Genomic DNA, 19,656 nt, shown 5'->3' on the forward strand with positions numbered 1-19,656 from the left:
GGTATCGGTAATGGTTGCAACAACCCAGGGTAAGTTGAATTGTCCCCCTTGTAAGTTTGACAAACCCACATTCACGGGTCCATCGGCGTACGTCCTTGGAAAGTGTTAGAACAAAAGTAGCAAAACAAAGCTAAAACAAAAGCAAAACAAAAATAACTAAAGCAAAAATCAAATGGAAAGAGTTTTAGTGAGATTATAACCAAACAACATTTTTCTTTTTCGTTAATTATTTGAAAATATATGTAAGTTACATAAAATTGGACAGTTACCTAATGATGTAACTGCTCCCACTAATGCATAACAAATACAATATTTGAATACACACAAAAGTAAGCTGACATATCATCTATTATATCAAAATTAAAATCAAAACTAATCCTACCAAAATTAATAACAAGTTACAAGTTACATGTCAACTTGAACAAGTTACAAATGGACCAAAATAAACAAAATGAATGAAACTAGCTGCTGCACTCGGTTCAACACCAATGCTGGTCTGCTTGATGAGCTGCTGCTGGTCACATGTTGCATTGCAGGCCAATGCTCAACACTCTTCCTTGGACTGTATGCAACAAACACCAATTTTGCTTCTTAAAACTTCAAACCTTGTAGCACCAAGTGACTTAGTCAAAATATCAGCCAATTGGTTTTCTGAGCTACAATGAACAAGACTAACTTCTTTTGATTACTCAACTTCACAAACAAAGTGAAATTTAATCTTAACATGTTTGGTTTTGCCACGAAAAACTGGATTTTTGGCTATGGCAACTGCTAATTGGTTATCAACCCTGATTTCAGTTGGTTGAGTCTGTTCTTCATTCAAGTCACATAGAAGCTTCCTAAGCCAAATGACTTTATTTACAGCTGCAGTAGCTGCAGTATACTCTGCTTCAGCTGTAGACTGAACAACAGTTTGTTGCTTCTTTGAGCTCCAGTTGAAAAATCCTGAGCCAAGAGTAAAGAAGTAACCAGAGGTGCTCTTCATGTCATTGACAGAGCCAACCCAATCACTGTCAGGGTAACCTATTAGCTTGAACTCATTTCGCTTTTCAAACTTGACTCCATAGCTCAAAGTTCCCTTGACATATCTGAGAATTCTTTTAGCAGCTTTAAAATGATTAACATCACAACAATGCATAAATCTTGAAAGAAGGCTGACTCTAAACATAATATCAGGCCTAATTGCTGTTAAGTAAAGCAAGCAACCTACTAGGCTTCGATATTCCTTCTCATCAACCCTCTCTTGATTCCCACTACTAGTCAGCTTATCTCTTTGAGCCATTGGTGTGCTGACTGTTTTATAATTTGTCATGCAAAATCTGTTGAGAATCTTCAAAGCAAAGGCATGTTGGCTGATGAAGATACCTTGATCAGATTGGTTCACTTTCATGCCAATGAAGTATGTCATAACTCCCAAATCTGTCATCTCAAACACTTCTTGCATTTGCACTTTGAATTCACTAATCAATTCATCTTTGCTTCCAGTCACAAGTAAATCATCCACATAGAGTGATACAATCAGCAAGGTCTCACCTTCTGACTTCTTCACATAAAGTGTAGATTCACTAACACTTTTCTCAAACCCGAGCATAGACAGGTATGTATCAACCTTGTCATACCAAGCTCTTGGTGCCTGCTTTAGGCCGTACAGAGCCTTTTTCAACTTATAAACTTTGTCCTCTTGTCCTAGGACTTTAAATCCATTAGGTTGCTCAATGAAAATCTCCTCCTTGAGAAAGCCATTAAGAAACGCTGACTTAACATCTAATTGGTGAACCTTCCATTGCTTTTGAGCAGCTAAGGCAAACAAAAGTTTAATTGTGTCTAGCCTTGCTACTGGTGCAAAAGTCTCCATGAAATCGATGCCATATTGCTGACTGTAGCCTTTCACCACAAGCCTTGCCTTGTGCTTGTTCAGTGAGCCATCAACATTATACTTGGCTCTAAATACCTACTTGACACTTATAACTTTCTTATGATCTAGTCTTTCTACGAATTCCCAAGTGTCATTCTTATGGATCATTTCTAATTTAGCTTCCATGGCCTTCTTCCAATGTTTGTCCCTGGTAGCTTCCTCAAAATCTAAAGGTTTAACTATTGCAACATCACATCTTTGGTAGATGTCAGCAATAGTTCTGGTGCCTCTCACAGGAGCATCATCAAAGTCTTCATTGCTAGTGTAACAGCCTAATTTTCAGTGGTGTCGGAACAGTGATTTGAGATCATTAAATCCGACGAATGAGTCAAAAATTTAATAAATTAATACCTACGAGGCAAGTGTGAATATAGAAGTATTTTTGAATTAGTGAAGTGAGTGATTTAAAAGAATTAATTAGGTAAATTGGGTCGAGAATGGGGTATCGAGACCTTGACTTCATAAACCGAGCCATAAATATTTTTAGAAATATTTATGGAGTGTTAGTGAGGTAGTATTAAAATTTCGTCAGAAAATTTTGACGTTTGGGTGGTTAATTAAATAAAAAGAAATAAATTGAAAAAGGTGTAAAAGTTGCAAAAAAGATTAAATAGCTCAATTGTCAAATAGGGAAGGACCTAAAGTGCAAATAAGTCCAAAGGAGATATTATGGGCGACAATAGCTGAGAAAAATCAGGAAAAGGGGTGAAATAAGGGCAAAATTGGAAAATTGCCAAAATTAGCTAAATAAAAATGGGACCAAATTGGAATATCTAGAATTCTCTTTATTTTTCTTTATTTTCATTAGCTGAAAAATAACCATGGAAGAGGGTTCAAGCTGGTTTCATTCTCTAGCTACATGTAAGTTTAATTCTTGCTTTCTCCTAGAAATTTCTATATTTTTGGACTTTTACAATTAGGTCCAACTTACTATTTCATTAGTTTTTGATTTCATGGTTAATTTTTAAAGTTTTTATGGATGAGTGCTGGAAGAATATGATGAATAAACATAGAATTGAATCTTTAATTTAGATATATGATAATTTTATCAAGTAAAATTGATGGAAATTGATTTTAGGACCAAATTGTGAAAATGTTTGGAATTAAAGTCTAGTGCTGAAATTATGATTTCCAAAGGTTGTAAAGTAGTTTAAAGTGATAGAATAAAGTGTTAACTGAAAAAAATCAGCTCAATTGAGAGGCTAATTGAGTAGGGACGAAATTGTTATTTATTAAAAGCTTAGGGGAAAAATGGTAATAAACAGCTTGCACTAAAACAATTTTGGACAGCAGCAGTAGACAAAATTTTAAAAATCACCATAAATTGTATAAATCAAATTAGAAGATGAACAAAACATGAAATTAAAGTTTATTGAGTCTAGTTTCTCATAGAAGAAACGATGTAAGCAATGGATTTGTAATTCATGAGATATAATGAATTTTGTGAGACAAGGTCAGAATGAATTCGGGTTCCCCTGTTCTGAATTTGAAAAATTATAAAAAATTTAAGAAAAATAATTATGGGCTTAAATTTATATGTCTAGAATTCTGAATGAGTCTATTTTCAATAGAAACAAACAGGAACATCATTAGAATTCTGTACTAGGAGATAATTAATTTTTAGTGAAGAAGGGTCGGAACTGTCAGACAGCAGAACAGGGGTGACGTTAAAGAATAAACTGTACTTATTGGTTAAACCAAAAATTCTGAAAAATTTTATAGTAAGAAGATATTGAGTCTAGTTTTAGGGAAAATTAGCGGATCTTAAACTTAGATATAAATAATTTAGTGACTATGACATGGGTGGATAGCTTGAATATTCATATAAGTAATTAGTGAAAATTATGGATAAGCTTACTTATAAGTGTGTTATTTATACCAAGGATGTGGATGGAGAGGAGGAGAAGGAAAATATATATATATATATATATATATATGAATAACTTGTGTATAAATTGATCACATGCCCGATTATAATCGATAAATGTTGAATTAGAAATGATATAATGTTTTATTTGGAATATCTATTATGAAATTATAATTATCGTTATAATACAAAAATCAAACTTGTGAGTTTGTATAACTAAATTTTAGTGACCATTTGTTAACTTTATGAATTTCATGATGTGTTATTTCATATGTATTGATGATAAAATCGTGAATAATGTAAAAGCATGAAAATTGAATAAATGATCAAATTGAGCACTTCAGTTCAGTGACAAGATGAATTGACGGAAAAGACAATGGTTGATCCATGGCAAAGTGTGAAACATAGGTATGGTATCATCCATACCGAGTTGTGAAATGTAGGTATGGTATTAACCATACCGAGTTGTGAAACGTAGGTATGGTATCATCCATACCGAGTTGTGAAACGTAAGTATGGTATTAACCATACCGAGTTGTGAAACGTAGGTATAGAATCATCCATACCGAGTTGTGAAACGTAGGTATGGTATTATCCATACTGAGTTAAGAACATAGGTATGACATTTACCATACCAAGTTGTGAAATGTAGGTATGGTATTTCAATAAGGAAAACCATACGGAGTTGTGAATCGTGGCACTGAGCAACGACGTATGAATATGGAATATGTTTAACAAATGTGTTCATTTATAATTATGGAATTATGTACCTCATGTGTGCTATTTGCATAAAGATGATATTTCAAATATTTGGTGAGTAAAGCTTAAATATGAAACAGTATGAAACCAAGACAAGTTGTTATGAAAATATATTTAAATTATCTGTAAGTGTTTTGTACTCCTCGATAATGCCTCGTACTCTATTTCGGCGATGGATACGGGTAGGGGATGTTACAGCTAGGCTTGTTTTCAACTAGTTCCAGGTTGTTGTCAGGTTGGTCTTCTTCAATCAGCCTTGCATCATCACCATTTCAGCTTGGTTCTCTTCTCAGCTGGGATGAGGGTGTAATAACCCAAAATTCACGGGCACTGAAAAAGTACATTATCGGGCCTCCGTCTTAGTAAATCGAGTTCGTAAATAATTATTAGGAATAATTATGAGTCTAGTAGTGTGTCTAATTAAGTTTTAATTAGGTGAGCTTAGCTTAATTAAGAGTAATTAAGAAAAAGAATTAAATTGAATAAAGGGCAAAGGTTCAATTATAGATCAATAGAGAATAAAAAGGACCAAACTGGCAACTGTACCAATTAGCATAGATAAGGTGGCATAAGCTGTTAAAGATCTAAGGCTTTTCTTAGATAATTGTATATTGATTAATTAATTAGTTATTATTACTATCATTTTATTTAAGTTATAAATTATATTAAATAATATTATATTTAGAATTAAATTAAGTAAAAACAAATGTTTGAAAAAGAAAATAAACATGTGTAATAATACATGAATATACACTTGTAACATGATTACATGTTTTCTTATTAATTAAGTAGAAGATATTTATATATTATATAATTAAATTATTATAATATATTATTAGTAACTAAAACAAATAAAAGAAATAGAATAAAGAAAAGAAACAAAAGAACAAAGAAAAGAAAATAGAAAGCAATCGAACAGGGGAAGGAAAGAAGAAAAAAAAAAAAGGGAGAAATAGGGTTTTTGAAGCTTGGAGTTTAATTGGTAAGCTCAACCAAGTCCTTTTTTTTTGAGGTTTTAAAAATATTAAAACAAGGTTTTGATGAAATTAAGTTGGTAGTTTAGAAGTTCTTAAGTTTCTAAAAAAAGTTTATATTGAATAAAATGATGAAATAGGGTTTAATTAAATGAAATTTAAGTTAGAATAGATAAAAGGATTGAAATGTAAAGTAAGCTATAATGTTAGAATTAAGTGACCCAAATTCTTATTTAAATAAAATACGATGGAAAATAAAATAAAAGTAAAATCCATATAGAACTAGACTTCTTTTATTTTATTTTAGAATAAGGTTTTAAACCTTATTAAACTCCATCTATTTTATATTGATTAGGATAAGGTGTTTCAATCCTACTAGAATATGGCTTTGCAAGCCTATAAATAGACATAGTCTATTCCTCTTGTATTAGAGTCAAATTTTTCGACATAGTGAATTTTCTTCTCCTCTGCCGTGGTTTTTCCGAAAGGGTTTCCACGTAAAATTTGTGTGTTCTTTATTTTATTTATTTTATTCTATTTTATTTTTCTCAAATTGGTATCAGAGCTTCCGGGTTATTCATCTCGATCACGGTAATGGCGTCTTTGAAGTATGAAATTCGATGTTGGATCGCAACACCGATTTGCGTTGTGGCAAATTAAGATGCAAGCGTTCTTGCACGATGGATCTAGAGGATGCCTGCTAGGATAGATAAGATGCCTTCGACATTAACAGATGAAGAGAAGAAGCGTAAGGATCGAAAGGCATTAACACAATTACATCTCGCATTTGTCCAACGAAATTTTGCGGGATGTGATGAAAGAGAAAACTACCACGCATTATGGAAGAGGCTAGAACAAATATGTATGTCGAAAACTCTAACAAGCAAGTTGCATATGAAGCAGCGTCTTTATGCTCATCGTTTGGAGGAAGGTGCGTCTGTACACGAACACTTAACAGTGTTTAAAGAAATTCTCTCAAACTTGGAGGCCATGGAGGTTCGAGATGATAAGGAAGATCTAGGGTTGATTCTACTTTGTTCGTTGCCCCCGTCTTATTCAACCTTTAGAGACACGATTTTATATAGCCGCGAGTCTCTCACAGTTGATGAGGTTTATGATTCTTTAACCTCGTATGATAAGATGAAGCATCTTGTGGTTAAACCCAACTCTCAGGGAGAGGGTCTCATTGTTCGTGGGAGACAAGACCGGAATGTTGATGATAATCGTGGTAGAACACAGGAACGGAATCCTCGTGGTAAATCTAAGGGTAGATCGAAATCTTCAAGCAGAGGTAAAACTTGCAACTTCGCAAGAAGAAAGGGCACATTAAATCTGAGTGCTATAAGCTACAAAATAAGATTAAAAGGGAGGTCTGCGAATCAAAAGGAAAACAACCGAAAATTCGGTGAAGTGATGTTGTAGAAGACTACGATGGTGAACTTCTAGTTGCTTCATCAATGATTCTAAAGTAAGCGAGTGGATACTTGATTCAGTTGCACCTTCCACATGAGTCCCAATCGGGATTGGTTTACAACTTATGAAACGATGATCTCAAGGTGTTGTTTTGATGGGAAATAATGCTTCATGTAAAATCGCGGTGTTGGAACAATTAAAGTTAAGATGTTTGATGGAGTTGTCGAACACTTAGTGACGTGCGGCATGTTCCGAATTGAAAAGAAATTTAATTTCGTTGAGTACTCTTGATTCAAAAGGGCATGATACACAACTGAAAGTGGGGTTTTAAAGATTTCAAAAGGGTCCTTGTTGTGATGAAAGGGCAAAGAAAGATTGCCAAGTTATATGTTTCTGAGGTTCTCTTCATCTCGGTGATCTGGTATCGCTTCCTCTTCCTTGTCGATGATGATATTACTAAACTTTGGCATATGCGCCTAGGGCATATGAGTGAGAATGGCATGGCGAATTAAGCAAAGAGGACTTCTTAATGGGCAAGGAATTTGCAAACCGAATTTCGTGAGCACCGTGTTTTGGGAAGCAAAAGAGAGTTCGATTCACTAGAGGAATCCATAACACGAAGGAAACGTTGGAGTATATCCATTCGATCTGTGGGGCCGTCCGAGTGCCTTCGAGAGGTGGAGCTAATTATATGCTAACCTTTATTGATGATTTTTCCGAAAAATTTGGGCGTTCTTCCCAAGCGTAAAAGCGATGTGTTTTCCACATTTAAGTCTTGGAAAATTATGATTGAAAAACAGACGGAAAAAGCAGATAAAATACCTCCGCATGCACAATGGCTTAGAGTTACGTTCGATGAGTTTAATAGATTGTGCAAGTCGGAAGGATCATGAGACACTTGATGATTCGTCATACTCCAAAGCAAAACGGCGTTGCGAGCGAATGAACGAGCGATCATGGAGAAGGTTCGATGTATGTTGTCAAATGCCAACTTACCGAAGTCATTTTGGGCGTAAGCGACCTCTCGCATGTTTTTGATCAACCGATCTCTATCCGTTGCCATTGAGAAAAGACTCCACAAGAGGTATGGTCCGTAATCCCGCTAATTATTACGATTTAAAGATTTTTGGGTGTCCTGCGTATGCTCATGTTGATAATGGAAAATTGGAACCGAGATCCATTAAATGCGTTTTCTTGGTTATAAAGTGGTGTAAAAGGCTATAAGTTATGGTGTCCTGAAAATAGAAAAGTTGTGATTAGCGGAGATGTTGTTTTGATGAAACGCTATGCTACCTAACTTATCTCTTAAAGACTCTTCCAATAAAGAAAACCAAAAGCGGTGGAGCATCGATTAATACGAATCAACTCCTCAAGCTAGTACAAAATTGAGAATAGAGTTGCTTCTTCACCGTAATACTCTATCGCCAAAAACAGGACAAGAAGAGAAATTAAACCTCCAAAGAAGTATGCCGAGGTTGATCTAGTTGCTTATGCTTTAAATGTAGTGAAGATATAGATGCGAATCAAGAGCCATTTAATTATTCTGAGGCGATTAGTCTGTGAAGACTCGAAAAGTGGATGTTTGCTATGCAAGAGGAGATGGAATCACTTCACAAAAAGAACATGGGATCTTGTAAAACTTCCTAAAGGTAAAAAGGTCATTCGTTGTAAATGGGTGTTTAAAAGAAAGAAGGGACTCCGGAGTTGAAGAACCGGATATAAAGCAAGGCTTGTTGCAAAGGGTTACTGATCAAATTCGAGTGGACTTCACAGATGTGTTCTCTCCAGGTTGTTAAGCATAGTTCGATTCGAGCTTTGCTTGGTATTGTGGCCATGCATGATTTGGAGCTTGAGCGTTAGATGTAAAAGCGCATTTTGCATGGAGAACTTGAGGAAGATATTTACATGCAACAACCGAGGGTTTTATAGTCTCGAAAAAGAGGACTATGTTTGCTTGCTGAAAAAGTCCCTTTACGGTTTGAAACAATCACCAAGACAAAGGGTACAAGAGGTTTGATTCCTTTATGACTTCTCATGATTTCAAAAGAAGTAGTTTTGACAGTTGTGTCTACTTTAAGAAAAACAGTGATGGTTCTTTTGTGTATCTACTTCTTTATGTTGATGACATATTGATAGCGAAGAAAAGATAAAAGAGAGATAAGAAAGGTTAAAGCCCAACTAAGTGAAGAATTTGAGATGAAAGATTTAGGACCAGCAAAGAAGATACTTGGTATGGAGATTCTCAAAGATAGAAAAGCAAGTAAATTGTACCTAAGTCGGAAGGGTACATTGAGAAAGTTCTTTGCGAGTTCAATATGCAGAGTGCTAAGCTCATTAGTACTCCTTTAGCGCCCATTTCGGACTTTCATCGGCCTTATCTCCTCAATCGATAATGAGATTGAGTACATGTCACATGTTCCATACTCTAGTGCAGAGGGATCTCTCATGTATGCTATGGTTTGTTCACGTCCGATTTATCATATGCGATCGGTCAAGATTAGCGAGATACATGGCGAATCTGGTAAAGAACACCGGAAAGCGATTCGATGGATTTTAAGATACTTACGAGGCACTACTAATGTTTGCTTACGTTTGGAAGAACTAAAGATGGAGTTATAGGGTATGTTGATGCTGATTTTGCTGGAGACCTTGATAGAAGAAGATCTCTCACAGTTACGTCTTTACAATCGGAGGTTGTGCAATTAGTTGAAAGCCACTTTGCAAACTACGATCGCTTTGTCTAGCAATCAAGTGAGTACATGGCGATTACTGAGGCTTGTAAAGAAGCTATTTGGTTGAAGGGACTATTTAGTGAACTCAATGAAGACCTTCAAATCAAGACGATATTTTGTGACAATCAGTGCCATCTTTCTTACAAAAGATCAAATGTTTCATGAGAGAACAAAACACATTGATATTCGGTATCATTTTGTTCGTGATATTATTGCTCGTGGTGATATTGTTGTGAGCAAAATTAGCACTCATGAAAATCCTGCAGATATGATGACTAAGTCACTTCCTATAACCAAGTTTGAGCATTGTTTAGACTTGGTTGGTGTTCATTGTTGAAGTTAAACCCTTAAGGGTTTTTGGAAGAGGTGAAGAACTTGTTTATTGAAAGTTCGCGATGAAGAACTTGTTCATTGAGAATTTGTGTCAAGGTGGAGATTGTTAGAATTAAGTGACCCAAATTCTTATTTAAATAAAATACGATGGAAAATAAAATAAAAGTAAAATCCATATAGAACTAGACTTCTTTTATTTTATTTTAGAATAAGGTTTTTAAACCTTATTAAACTCCATCTATTTTATATTGATTAGGATAAGGTGTTTCAATCCTACTAGAATATGGCTTTGCAAGCCTATAAATAGACATAGTCTATTCCTCTTGTATTAGAGTCAAATTTTTCGACATAGTGAATTTTCTTCTCCTCTGCCCGTGGTTTTTTCCCGAAAGGGTTTCCACGTAAAATTTGTGTGTTCTTTATTTTATTTATTTTATTCTATTTTATTTTTCACATATAAGTTTCGTGTTTTAGGGACTAAAGTGAGGAAAATTCAAAATTAGGAAAATATGTTGAAAATTTAATAGTTAAATTTGAGTTTAAATGAAATTTGAATAGAAATAAAGTGTGAATTGGTGTTGTAAATTTGGTTATTAACATTTTACACCAAAATAGTTTTGGGCAGTAGTAGTGTTTTGAATTTGAAAATTCACCAAAAATTATAGAAATAAAACTAGAGAATGAAAAAAATATGGAATTAAATTTTATTGAGTCTAGTTTTTCATAGAAGAAACGGTGTAAGCAACGAAATTGTAGATCATGAGATATTATAAGTTTTGTGAGATAAGTTCAGAATAAATTTTGGGTTCCCCTGTTCTTACTTTGAAAAATCATTAAAAATAGTATAAAAATAATTATGGGTTGGAATTTATATGTTTAAAATATCTAATGAACTTATTTTCAAGATAAACAAACGGGAACATCGTCCGAATCTTGTACAAGGAGATAATTAATTTTTAGTGAAGAATGGTCGGAACTATTTGACAGCAGAACAGGGGCAACTTTAAAGAATAAACTGTACTTATTGGCTAAACCAAAAATTCTAAAAATTTTATGGTAAAAAGACATGTGAGTCTAGTTTCAGGAAAAATTAGCGGATCTTAATTTGGAGTTTCTTAGCTCAATATATAAATGATTTAGTAACAATGACTCAAGTAGACAGCTTTGAATGAACATATAAGTAAATAGTGGAATTATATGTACAAAAAAAATATGTTAAATTTGTATGTTTAGGCTCATGGATTAAATTGAATTGTGTTGTATTGATGATTATAAATTATTATTATTTTCGTAGTTAACAAAGAATCCAAGACATCGGCGCACAAAGGAAAGGAGAAAGCTATCGAGGATTAAAACGAGAAATTCAAGGTTTGTATTACTATAATTCAAATTACTTTTTTATTAAATGTTTTATATAAATTCTATATTTAATAAGTGAGTTATAAGATAAGTATTGATATTTGAGTTGAATGAGAATTGAATTGAATGGTGAATGTGTATGTATAATTGAATTGTAAATTGATTTGAATGTGAAATTGTAATTGAAAAGTGATCTTGGATTGGAAATGAAAGTGAATTGAGAATTGAAATACCCTATTAACTAGTTGGGCTGAGTCGGATATAATTGGCATGCCATAGGATCTAGAAGTGTACGGGATTTGTCGGCTTTACCGATCAGGCACTTTATGTGTCGTATTTCAGGCACCTCGTGTGCCATATCAGGCACCTCGTGTGTCGTTTTAGGCACTTTATGTGTCGTGTACTGATCAGGTACTATGTACCGTTTTAGGCACAATGTGCTGTACTGGTGTGTTTGGGTTGGAATCCGTGTATCCGTCAAAGTCCGGGTTTGTTAATAGGGTGAACAACTGAAATGAGAAATTTAAAATAAATTGATTAATTATATTATTGAAATATTGAAAGAAATGAGAAAGTTGAATTATGGATTGAAATTGAGATTGAAAATGAAAGGCATGAACTTAATGTTCATGTAGTGGTTGAAATTGTTACATGTGATATGTGATGGAAATTGAAGAATAGCTAAAATTGTATTGTTATTATTAATTAATGAAAGTTTAAGAATGATTTGATATTTGAGAAATTGGATAGTTACATGTTTGGTAATTATAATTCTTTATTGCTATTATAATTTGAATTATGGTAATACCACTTGAGTATGGAATACTCAGCGTGTGTTGTTTCCGCTTGCAGTTAATAGGAGTCGATGTCCGGTCCAACATCCGAACGATCCCGACTCTAGCAAAAGATTTTTGGTGATGTTTTCTTTTCTTAATTGAAAGTGGCATGTACTAGGTGTTGTATAGGTTACATAGATATGCTTGTAATGTTGGTTGTAAGAATGGTATACCATATTTTGTTATTAGTTTGATAAAATGGTAAAGATTATATTATATAATTTGGTATTAAGTTAGAATGAAAATGAATGAAGTTATTAGTTAATTTTGATTAATATTATGAATGTTTAGTTATTAAATTATTATGTTAATGAATTGGTTATGATTTAGGTGTATTTAGGTTTAAATTGTTTTTGATTGTGCCATTGGTTTTGGATTAGTTGGTTTCTGGTTTGAACTTGAAGGGGGTTTTATGTAAAAATAAGAAGAAATGTTGTCGAAATTTTAATAAAAAAAATTTAAATTGAATGAATGAAGTCAATTACAAATAAAAATATAATTTATATGAATTTATGATTATACTATAATATGTTTGTTAAATAATTAATTGTTTAATTTTTTTTATTAAGAATTATCTATAATTTGTCTGATTTGTCTGGTAATGCCCTGTAACCCTGTTCCAGCGACATTTTAGGGTTGAAGGGTATTACAGAGGGCATAGCAAACACAGCCAAATAAACAGTTGGCTTGAGTCCATGCCAGGCTTCAAAAGGAGTGTTGTCCTTAACAGCATGGGTTGGCAGCTTATTGAGCAGGTATACTGAGGTATTGACAGCCTTAGCCCAAAACTTGCTTGGCAGCTTGCTCTAAAATAACTGACATCTGGCCATATCAAGCATAGTTCTATTCTTCTTCTCACATATTCCATTTTGCTGAGGAGTATAGATAGTTGTGAGCTGATGATGAATCCCAGCTTGCTCACATAATTTTTGAAACCTTTCAGATAAGTATTCAATGCCATTATCAGTTCTCAAAGCTTTGATCTTGCAACCTGACTAATTCTCAGCTAGCCTTGAATTTGCTAAAGGCTTCAAACATTTCAGACTTTTTCTTCAAGAAATAAACCCAACAAAACCTGGTCAAGTCATCTATGAACAACACAAAATACTAGCTGTCATTCAATGAAGGAGTCTTCATTGGCCCACAGACATCAGAATAAACCAATTCAAGTTTGTTTCGAGCTCTCCAAGCCATGTTGGCTGGAAAAGTTAACCTGGTTTGCTTACCAAGCTGGCAAACCTCACAAATAGTGTCTTTGGCTTCAATTTTGGATATGTCATCAACTAAATTCAGCTTGTGCAGCAAATTAAGTGATCTAAAATTGACATGGCCTAGTCTCCTATGCCAAAGACTATTATTATCAACAAGGCTAGTGTAAGCCTTCTTTTCAAGTTGGTTCAAATCAAGCATAAAACTCCTATCAGTCATTGCTACTGTGACCAGTTCCTGACCATATGTGTCTTCAACAATACAAAAGCCATTCTTAAAAACCAGTGAGTACCCTTTTTTTACTAGCTGTCCAACACTAAGTAGATTCTGATCTATATCAGGTACATAAAGTACATCAGAAATCACTTTATTATCTAAACAAGTGTTGATCACCACATTGTCTTTACCTTTCACTTCAATTAGGTCCCCATTGTCAATTCTGATTTTTTAGGCAAAGCTTCTATTGAAGTCCTTGAACAACCTTTCATTAGCTGTCATATGGTGTGTACAGCCACTATCTACTAGCCAATCACACTTGATTTTGCTTGAGGTTGCAAAACAAGAGGCTGTGAAAACATGCTCCTCTTGAGCTTGAAGGTCTTCAGCAGCCTGAGCTTGCATTTGCTGCTGACCTTGTCCCTTCCTTTGTTCTTACACACCTTCTCAACATGACTAAATTGTTTGCAGCTTCTGCACTAGATGTCTGGTCTATACCAACAGTATTTCTCCAAATGTGTACTCCTTTTGCAGTGAATGCATAGTGGAAATCTTTTCCTGCCTCCATCCCTTCTTGGTTTCTCCCTTTTATCGAGCCAATGTTTCTTCCTTTTCTGACTTGAACTTGAGCCTTCTTTTTCCTTTCCTTGGAAAGCTCCTTCAAGATGCTCTTCTTGCCTATTGGCCCTCCTTTGCTCAAGTGTATACAAGAAGTTTATCAGCTCAGATAATGAAATAGCTGACAAATCTCTCGAGTCCTCAAGTGATGAAATTTTACTCAAACTTTTCAGGTAGAGTGGTTACGACCTTCTCAACAACTCTGCTCTCTCTGAAGTCTTCTCCAAGGAGCTTTATACTGTTGACAGTGGCCATGATCCTATCTGAGTATTGCCTTATAGTCTCAGACTCTTTCATCTTCAAGTTTTCAAAATCTCTCCTGAGATTAATCAATTGTTGCTGCCTTGTTTTGTCTGAACCCATGAACTCCTCCTTTAACTTCTCCCGTGCTTGCTTAGGCGAGTTACAGGCCATTATCTTGGTAAAGATAACTTCAGACACCCCATTCTGTAAGCAAGCCAATGCTTTATGCTTCTTGGTACTCTTTTCACTATGCTGCCTGATTTGAGCAATAGTGGGATTGGCCCTCAATGGAGATGGTTCAGTATCATTCTCTACTACATTCCACAAATCGTGTGCCTGGAGATATGTCCTCATTTTTACCACCCAAATATGATAATTTTCTCCAGTGAGCATTGGTTGTGGAGGTGGAGTAAAACTCATTTTGCTAAAACGAACTCAACAGCTTCAATTTATTTCTTCTCAAGCTTTTGTTTTCTCAATAAAGCAACCAACAACAGTGGCCCTCAAAGATGATAGGCTCTAATTACCATTTGTTAAAACAAATGCAGCAAAACAAAGCTAAAACAAAAGCAAAACAAAAAGAACTGAAGCAAAAATGAAATGGAAAGAGTTTTAATGAGATGATAACCGAACAACATCATCCTTTTTCATTGATAATTTGAAAACATATGTAAGTTACATAAAATTGGACAGTTATCTAATGATGTAACTGCTCCCACTAATGCATAACAAATACAATCTTTGAATTACATACAAAAGTAAGCTGACATATCAACTTTACATCAAAATTCAAATCAAAACTAATCCTACCAACTTTAATAATAAGTTACAAGTTACATGTCAACTTCAACAAGTTACAAATGGACTAAAATAGACAAAATGAATGAAACTAGCTGCTGCACTCGGTTCAGCAAAAAATGTTGGTCTGCTTGATGAGCTGTTGCTGGTCACTTGTTGCATTGCAGGCCAATGCTCAACAGAAAGACTTTTCCAATACACAATATTAGACAGGCGATGACAAGTGGCCTGCACCCCTAAATGGCCTCCAGTGTTGCACTAATGGAAAATGTCAAATCATGTCTTGCGAAGAGTGGGATTACTACCCACAACAAGTTGTCCTTTCCGGCGACGGAGTGCACCATCCTAAGTATAGTGAGGATGGGAGTGAGATTTTCGGGCGAGATCTTGGCAAAGCTGTTGTACTCGAGAGTCCTTAACATAAGACTCTAAAATTTGAGCCCATATATCGAACCATGTTAAGGTGAGTTTGACCAATACACTGGAACAGCAAAGCTTCCTGCATATAGGGTCTGCGAGACAAGGCATCCGCGACAGTATTATGGAACCCCTTTCTATAGGCAATCGAAAAATCATAGCCTAGCATTTTAGTGACCCACTTTTGCTGATAGGGAGTAATGGCTTGTTGGTTAGTGAGAAATTTGAGGCTTTGATGATCGGTTTTAATCAAAAAATGGTGACCTATAATATCAAGATGCCATTTTTTAACGACCATAATCACAGCCATCATTTCCTTGTCATTTATGGACAAAACCTGGTGTTTGATACCAAGGGCCTTACTGAAGAAAGCTACAGGTCAACCGTCTTGTTGCAAAACAACACCCACCCTTTGTCCACAGGCATCGATTTCTATACAAAATTCTTTTGTAAAATCAGGAAGGATCAACACCGGTGCCTGACAAATAGCTTACTTAAGTTGTTGGAAGGCTAAATGAGCAGCATATGTCCACTACCAAGGAACCCCTTTCTTAAGAAGACGTGTAAGAGAAGTAACCATAATGGCATAACCTTTGATAAAACGTCGATAATAGCTAAATAGGCCAAGGAAGCCGCGCAGATCCCGTACAGACTGAGGAACAGGCCACGTGAGCACCCCATCCACCTTAGACTTATCCATATTAACAGTACTTGAAGCAATTACATGACTTAAGCACTCCACCTGTGTAGTCTCAAAACTGCACTTGGACTGCTTAGCAAATAGCTGAATCTCTTCAATCACTGGACTGGGAAAACTATCTTTGATGGTGAGCTGGTTAATTTGCTTGTGGTAAACACATATTCGCCAGCTTCCATCTTTTTTCTTGACCATAACAATAGTAGAAGCAAAAGGGATATTGTTGTCCTAAATCACTCTTGCCTGCAACATTTCTTGAACTAATTTCTCAATTTCAGCTTTTTGGATAGCAGGATATCGATAAGGTTTCACCTTCACAACCTTGCACTCATCCTGTAAAGGAATATGATGATCATGTGGCCACTGCGAAGGAAGACCAATAGGAGCTTAAAATACGTCATCAACTTGCAACAACAAACTTTACAAATCGAGTTGATTAATGCGAGTTACCAATCGCATAGTCTAATGGCCTTAAGTACCTTGTAGTGTATGCAGGGAAAGAACTGGAGAAGGAGACATCTTGGACTCGTCCATAACCAACTGGTCAAGACAGCCCATAAACTTATCACTATTTATCATTGGAAACGAATCCCCAATGTCATCCAAAGGATTAATTACCAACTAATAAAGTTGTGCCTTATTACACCTGTGACTGGGAGTATACTTAGTAAAACACTAGAAAAGAGACCCTTCTTCGTTCAATCATCCATTTCATCCTGAAAAAGGGACTTGGATGGAAGTTTAGAACTAGCAATAGACCCTCTCCCGGTAGTTGGTAGACCAACATATGAACCAAGAGACTTAGGCCCCTGAAAACTCGGTTTAGAATAACCTGTACCTGCACTATAAGAACTAGGAAAATTGTTTTCAGATTCCCTAATCCTTCACTGATCACTATACTTCTTCAAGGATTTCCCTTCAAAATGGTCTCTACCTGTTGTGCTACTAGATAACCATCAACAAATTTGAGGGTTTAAACAACTTAAGGTATTGACTAACATCCGGATGCAAATTGCTAATAAAGATGCTTAAAGCATGTCGTTTAGAAAGTTGGATCTAGTTTAGAAGACTTACAAAGCGATCATGGAATTTATCCACAGTTCCTTATTGCTTCAAGGAAACCAACTCCTCCATAGAATCCTGATAAACATTCGATCCAAACCAAGCCTGCAAACCTCGAACATAGCCTTCCCAAAGAAGTTTATGCAACCTCCAGTTCCTTTGCGTGAAAAAATGATGCCAGTCCAACGCCTTACCGTCCAGATGCAACATAACTGTCCAGACCTTATCATGATCTGTAGTGCCTTTTGCTTCAAAGAACTGCTATAACTTGGACCATCAACCACGGAAATCCTCACCATTGAAATGGTGACACTCCCATTTGAGCTGATTGATCTTAGGTTCATTAGTCGGGAACTGCGAAAACAGAGTTATAGGTTCTAGTTTTGACTTTCGGGACTGGGCCAATGATTTACGAGGAGGAAATCTAAGAGGTGACTCTCCTAAAAGACCTTTCCCTTTGCCCTGACCCGAGCTAAAGCTTCCCACTCCAAGATGTTGAGTCTGGCCTAAGAATTGCTCAAGTAGTGAATATAGTTCAGCCTGCATGTCTCCCTTAAATCCATCCTGAAACTCCTTAAATCGTGTAGCTATTTTAGCATTAATGTTAACTCGAAGCTGAGACAGTTCCTGCTGAAGTTGACTAATCTCTTTCTGCAATCTGATAGTAACTCCACCAGTATCCATAGATCGTGTTGGCGCTCTAATATCCTTGTTGCGTTTCGAATTTCCAAAAGAAAATTTAAGAAGAGAAGAGAGAAAGTTTAGAAAGGAATAAGAAGAAGAAGAACTGTGAATTCTCCAATTTCATAATTGTCTCATGTCCTTGTTCTCCACCTAATAAATGAGAGAATAACAGCCCTTAACAGCTTGGCAACGATTACTTAAAACGGTGCAGTTTGTGCGAACAAATTAAGCCAAAATGTGTCATTTCATTAAATGATTCCAACCCATCCTAGCGGCATTTTTAGCGGCGTTTTATCAAAAAACACCTCAAAAATTGTAAAACACAGAACAATAGTGGCGTTTTACCAAAAACGCCGCTAAAAACGGAGCAATACCGGCGTTTTTTGTTAAAACGCCACTAAAAACAGAGAAATAGCGGCGTTTTTGGCAAAACGCCGTTAAAAAACAAAGCATTAGCGGCGCTTTTGGTAAAACGCTGCTAAAAGCCGGAGCATTAGCGGCGCTTTTGGTAAAACGCCGCTAAAAGCCATATAACCCCTAAAATCTTAAACCCCAAAAATATCATAAACACTAATCTATAACCCTTAAAAGAATAAACCTTTAAACCTTAAAAACCCTAAACACTAAATTATATCCCTTAAAACCCTAAACCCTCCCACCGCCAAGATTCACCCCTCCCACGGGCCTTCCAGTCAATATCTCGTAATCTCATCTATCATTTTCCCCGTTTTCCCGTAATTATTTTTGGTATATGACCAATTAGTTTTTAATTTATATGTTAAATATTTTCTTATATAATTGTGAAAGAGATAGTATTAATTTTAAAATATTGAATTAATTATCATTATAGTTTAGGGTTTACGTTATATGGTTAAGGGTTTAATGTTTATGAGTTACTATTTTAAGGTTTAGGGATTATGGTTTAAGTGTGGTTTAAGGGTTGGGGTTTAAGGTTTAGGTGTAAGGGGTCAGGGGTTAAGGGGTCAGGGGTTAAGGGTTAAGGGTTAAAGGTTCATGATTCAGGGTTCATGTTTTAATATTTATGGTTTAGGGATTAAGAGTTTAGGGTTTAAATTAATTAGTTTTTTTAGGGTTTACGTTATATGGTTAAGGGTTTAATGTTTATGAGTTACTATTTTAAGGTTTAGGGATTATGGTTTAAGTGTGGTTTAAGGGTTGGGGTTTAAGGTTTAGGTGTAAGGGTTCAGGGGTTAAGGGTTAAGGGTTAAAGGTTCATGATTCAGGGTTCATGTTTTAATATTTATGGTTTAGGGATTAAGAGTTTAGGGTTTAAATTAATTAGTTTTTTAATTTATATGATAAATATTTTCTTATATAATTATAAAAGAGAGTATTAATTTTAAAATGTTGAGTTAATTATATTTATAGTTTTCAGGTGTTTAGGGATAAATATGGGGATCGGGGTGCAATTGTATATATAAACTTTAATTTAATCTAGTTCTTATAAATTATTAACACAATTATTGAGATAACATCATTTTATATTTATATATTGCATACATA

At 35.1% G+C, this 19,656-nt stretch overlaps 1 protein-coding gene across 1 annotated transcript; it reads right to left on the minus strand.

The window, feature by feature from the left end:
• Nucleotides 1-13,295: 13,295 nt before the first annotated feature.
• LOC128279399 (uncharacterized) lies at nucleotides 13,296-14,828 on the minus strand. The gene is made up of 3 exons (XM_053018193.1): nucleotides 14,398-14,828; nucleotides 14,030-14,308; nucleotides 13,296-13,836 (listed from the first exon to the last, which is right to left on the minus strand). The coding sequence occupies exons 1-3, from the start codon at nucleotides 14,826-14,828 to the stop codon at nucleotides 13,296-13,298; spliced, it is 1,251 nt and encodes a 416-aa protein (XP_052874153.1).
• Between the last annotated feature and the right edge of the window lie 4,828 nt (nucleotides 14,829-19,656).

The sequence above is a fragment of the Gossypium arboreum genome, chromosome 1, assembly GCF_025698485.1.
Source record: "Gossypium arboreum isolate Shixiya-1 chromosome 1, ASM2569848v2, whole genome shotgun sequence".
In the NCBI taxonomy this organism is placed as follows: Eukaryota; Viridiplantae; Streptophyta; class Magnoliopsida; order Malvales; family Malvaceae; genus Gossypium; species Gossypium arboreum.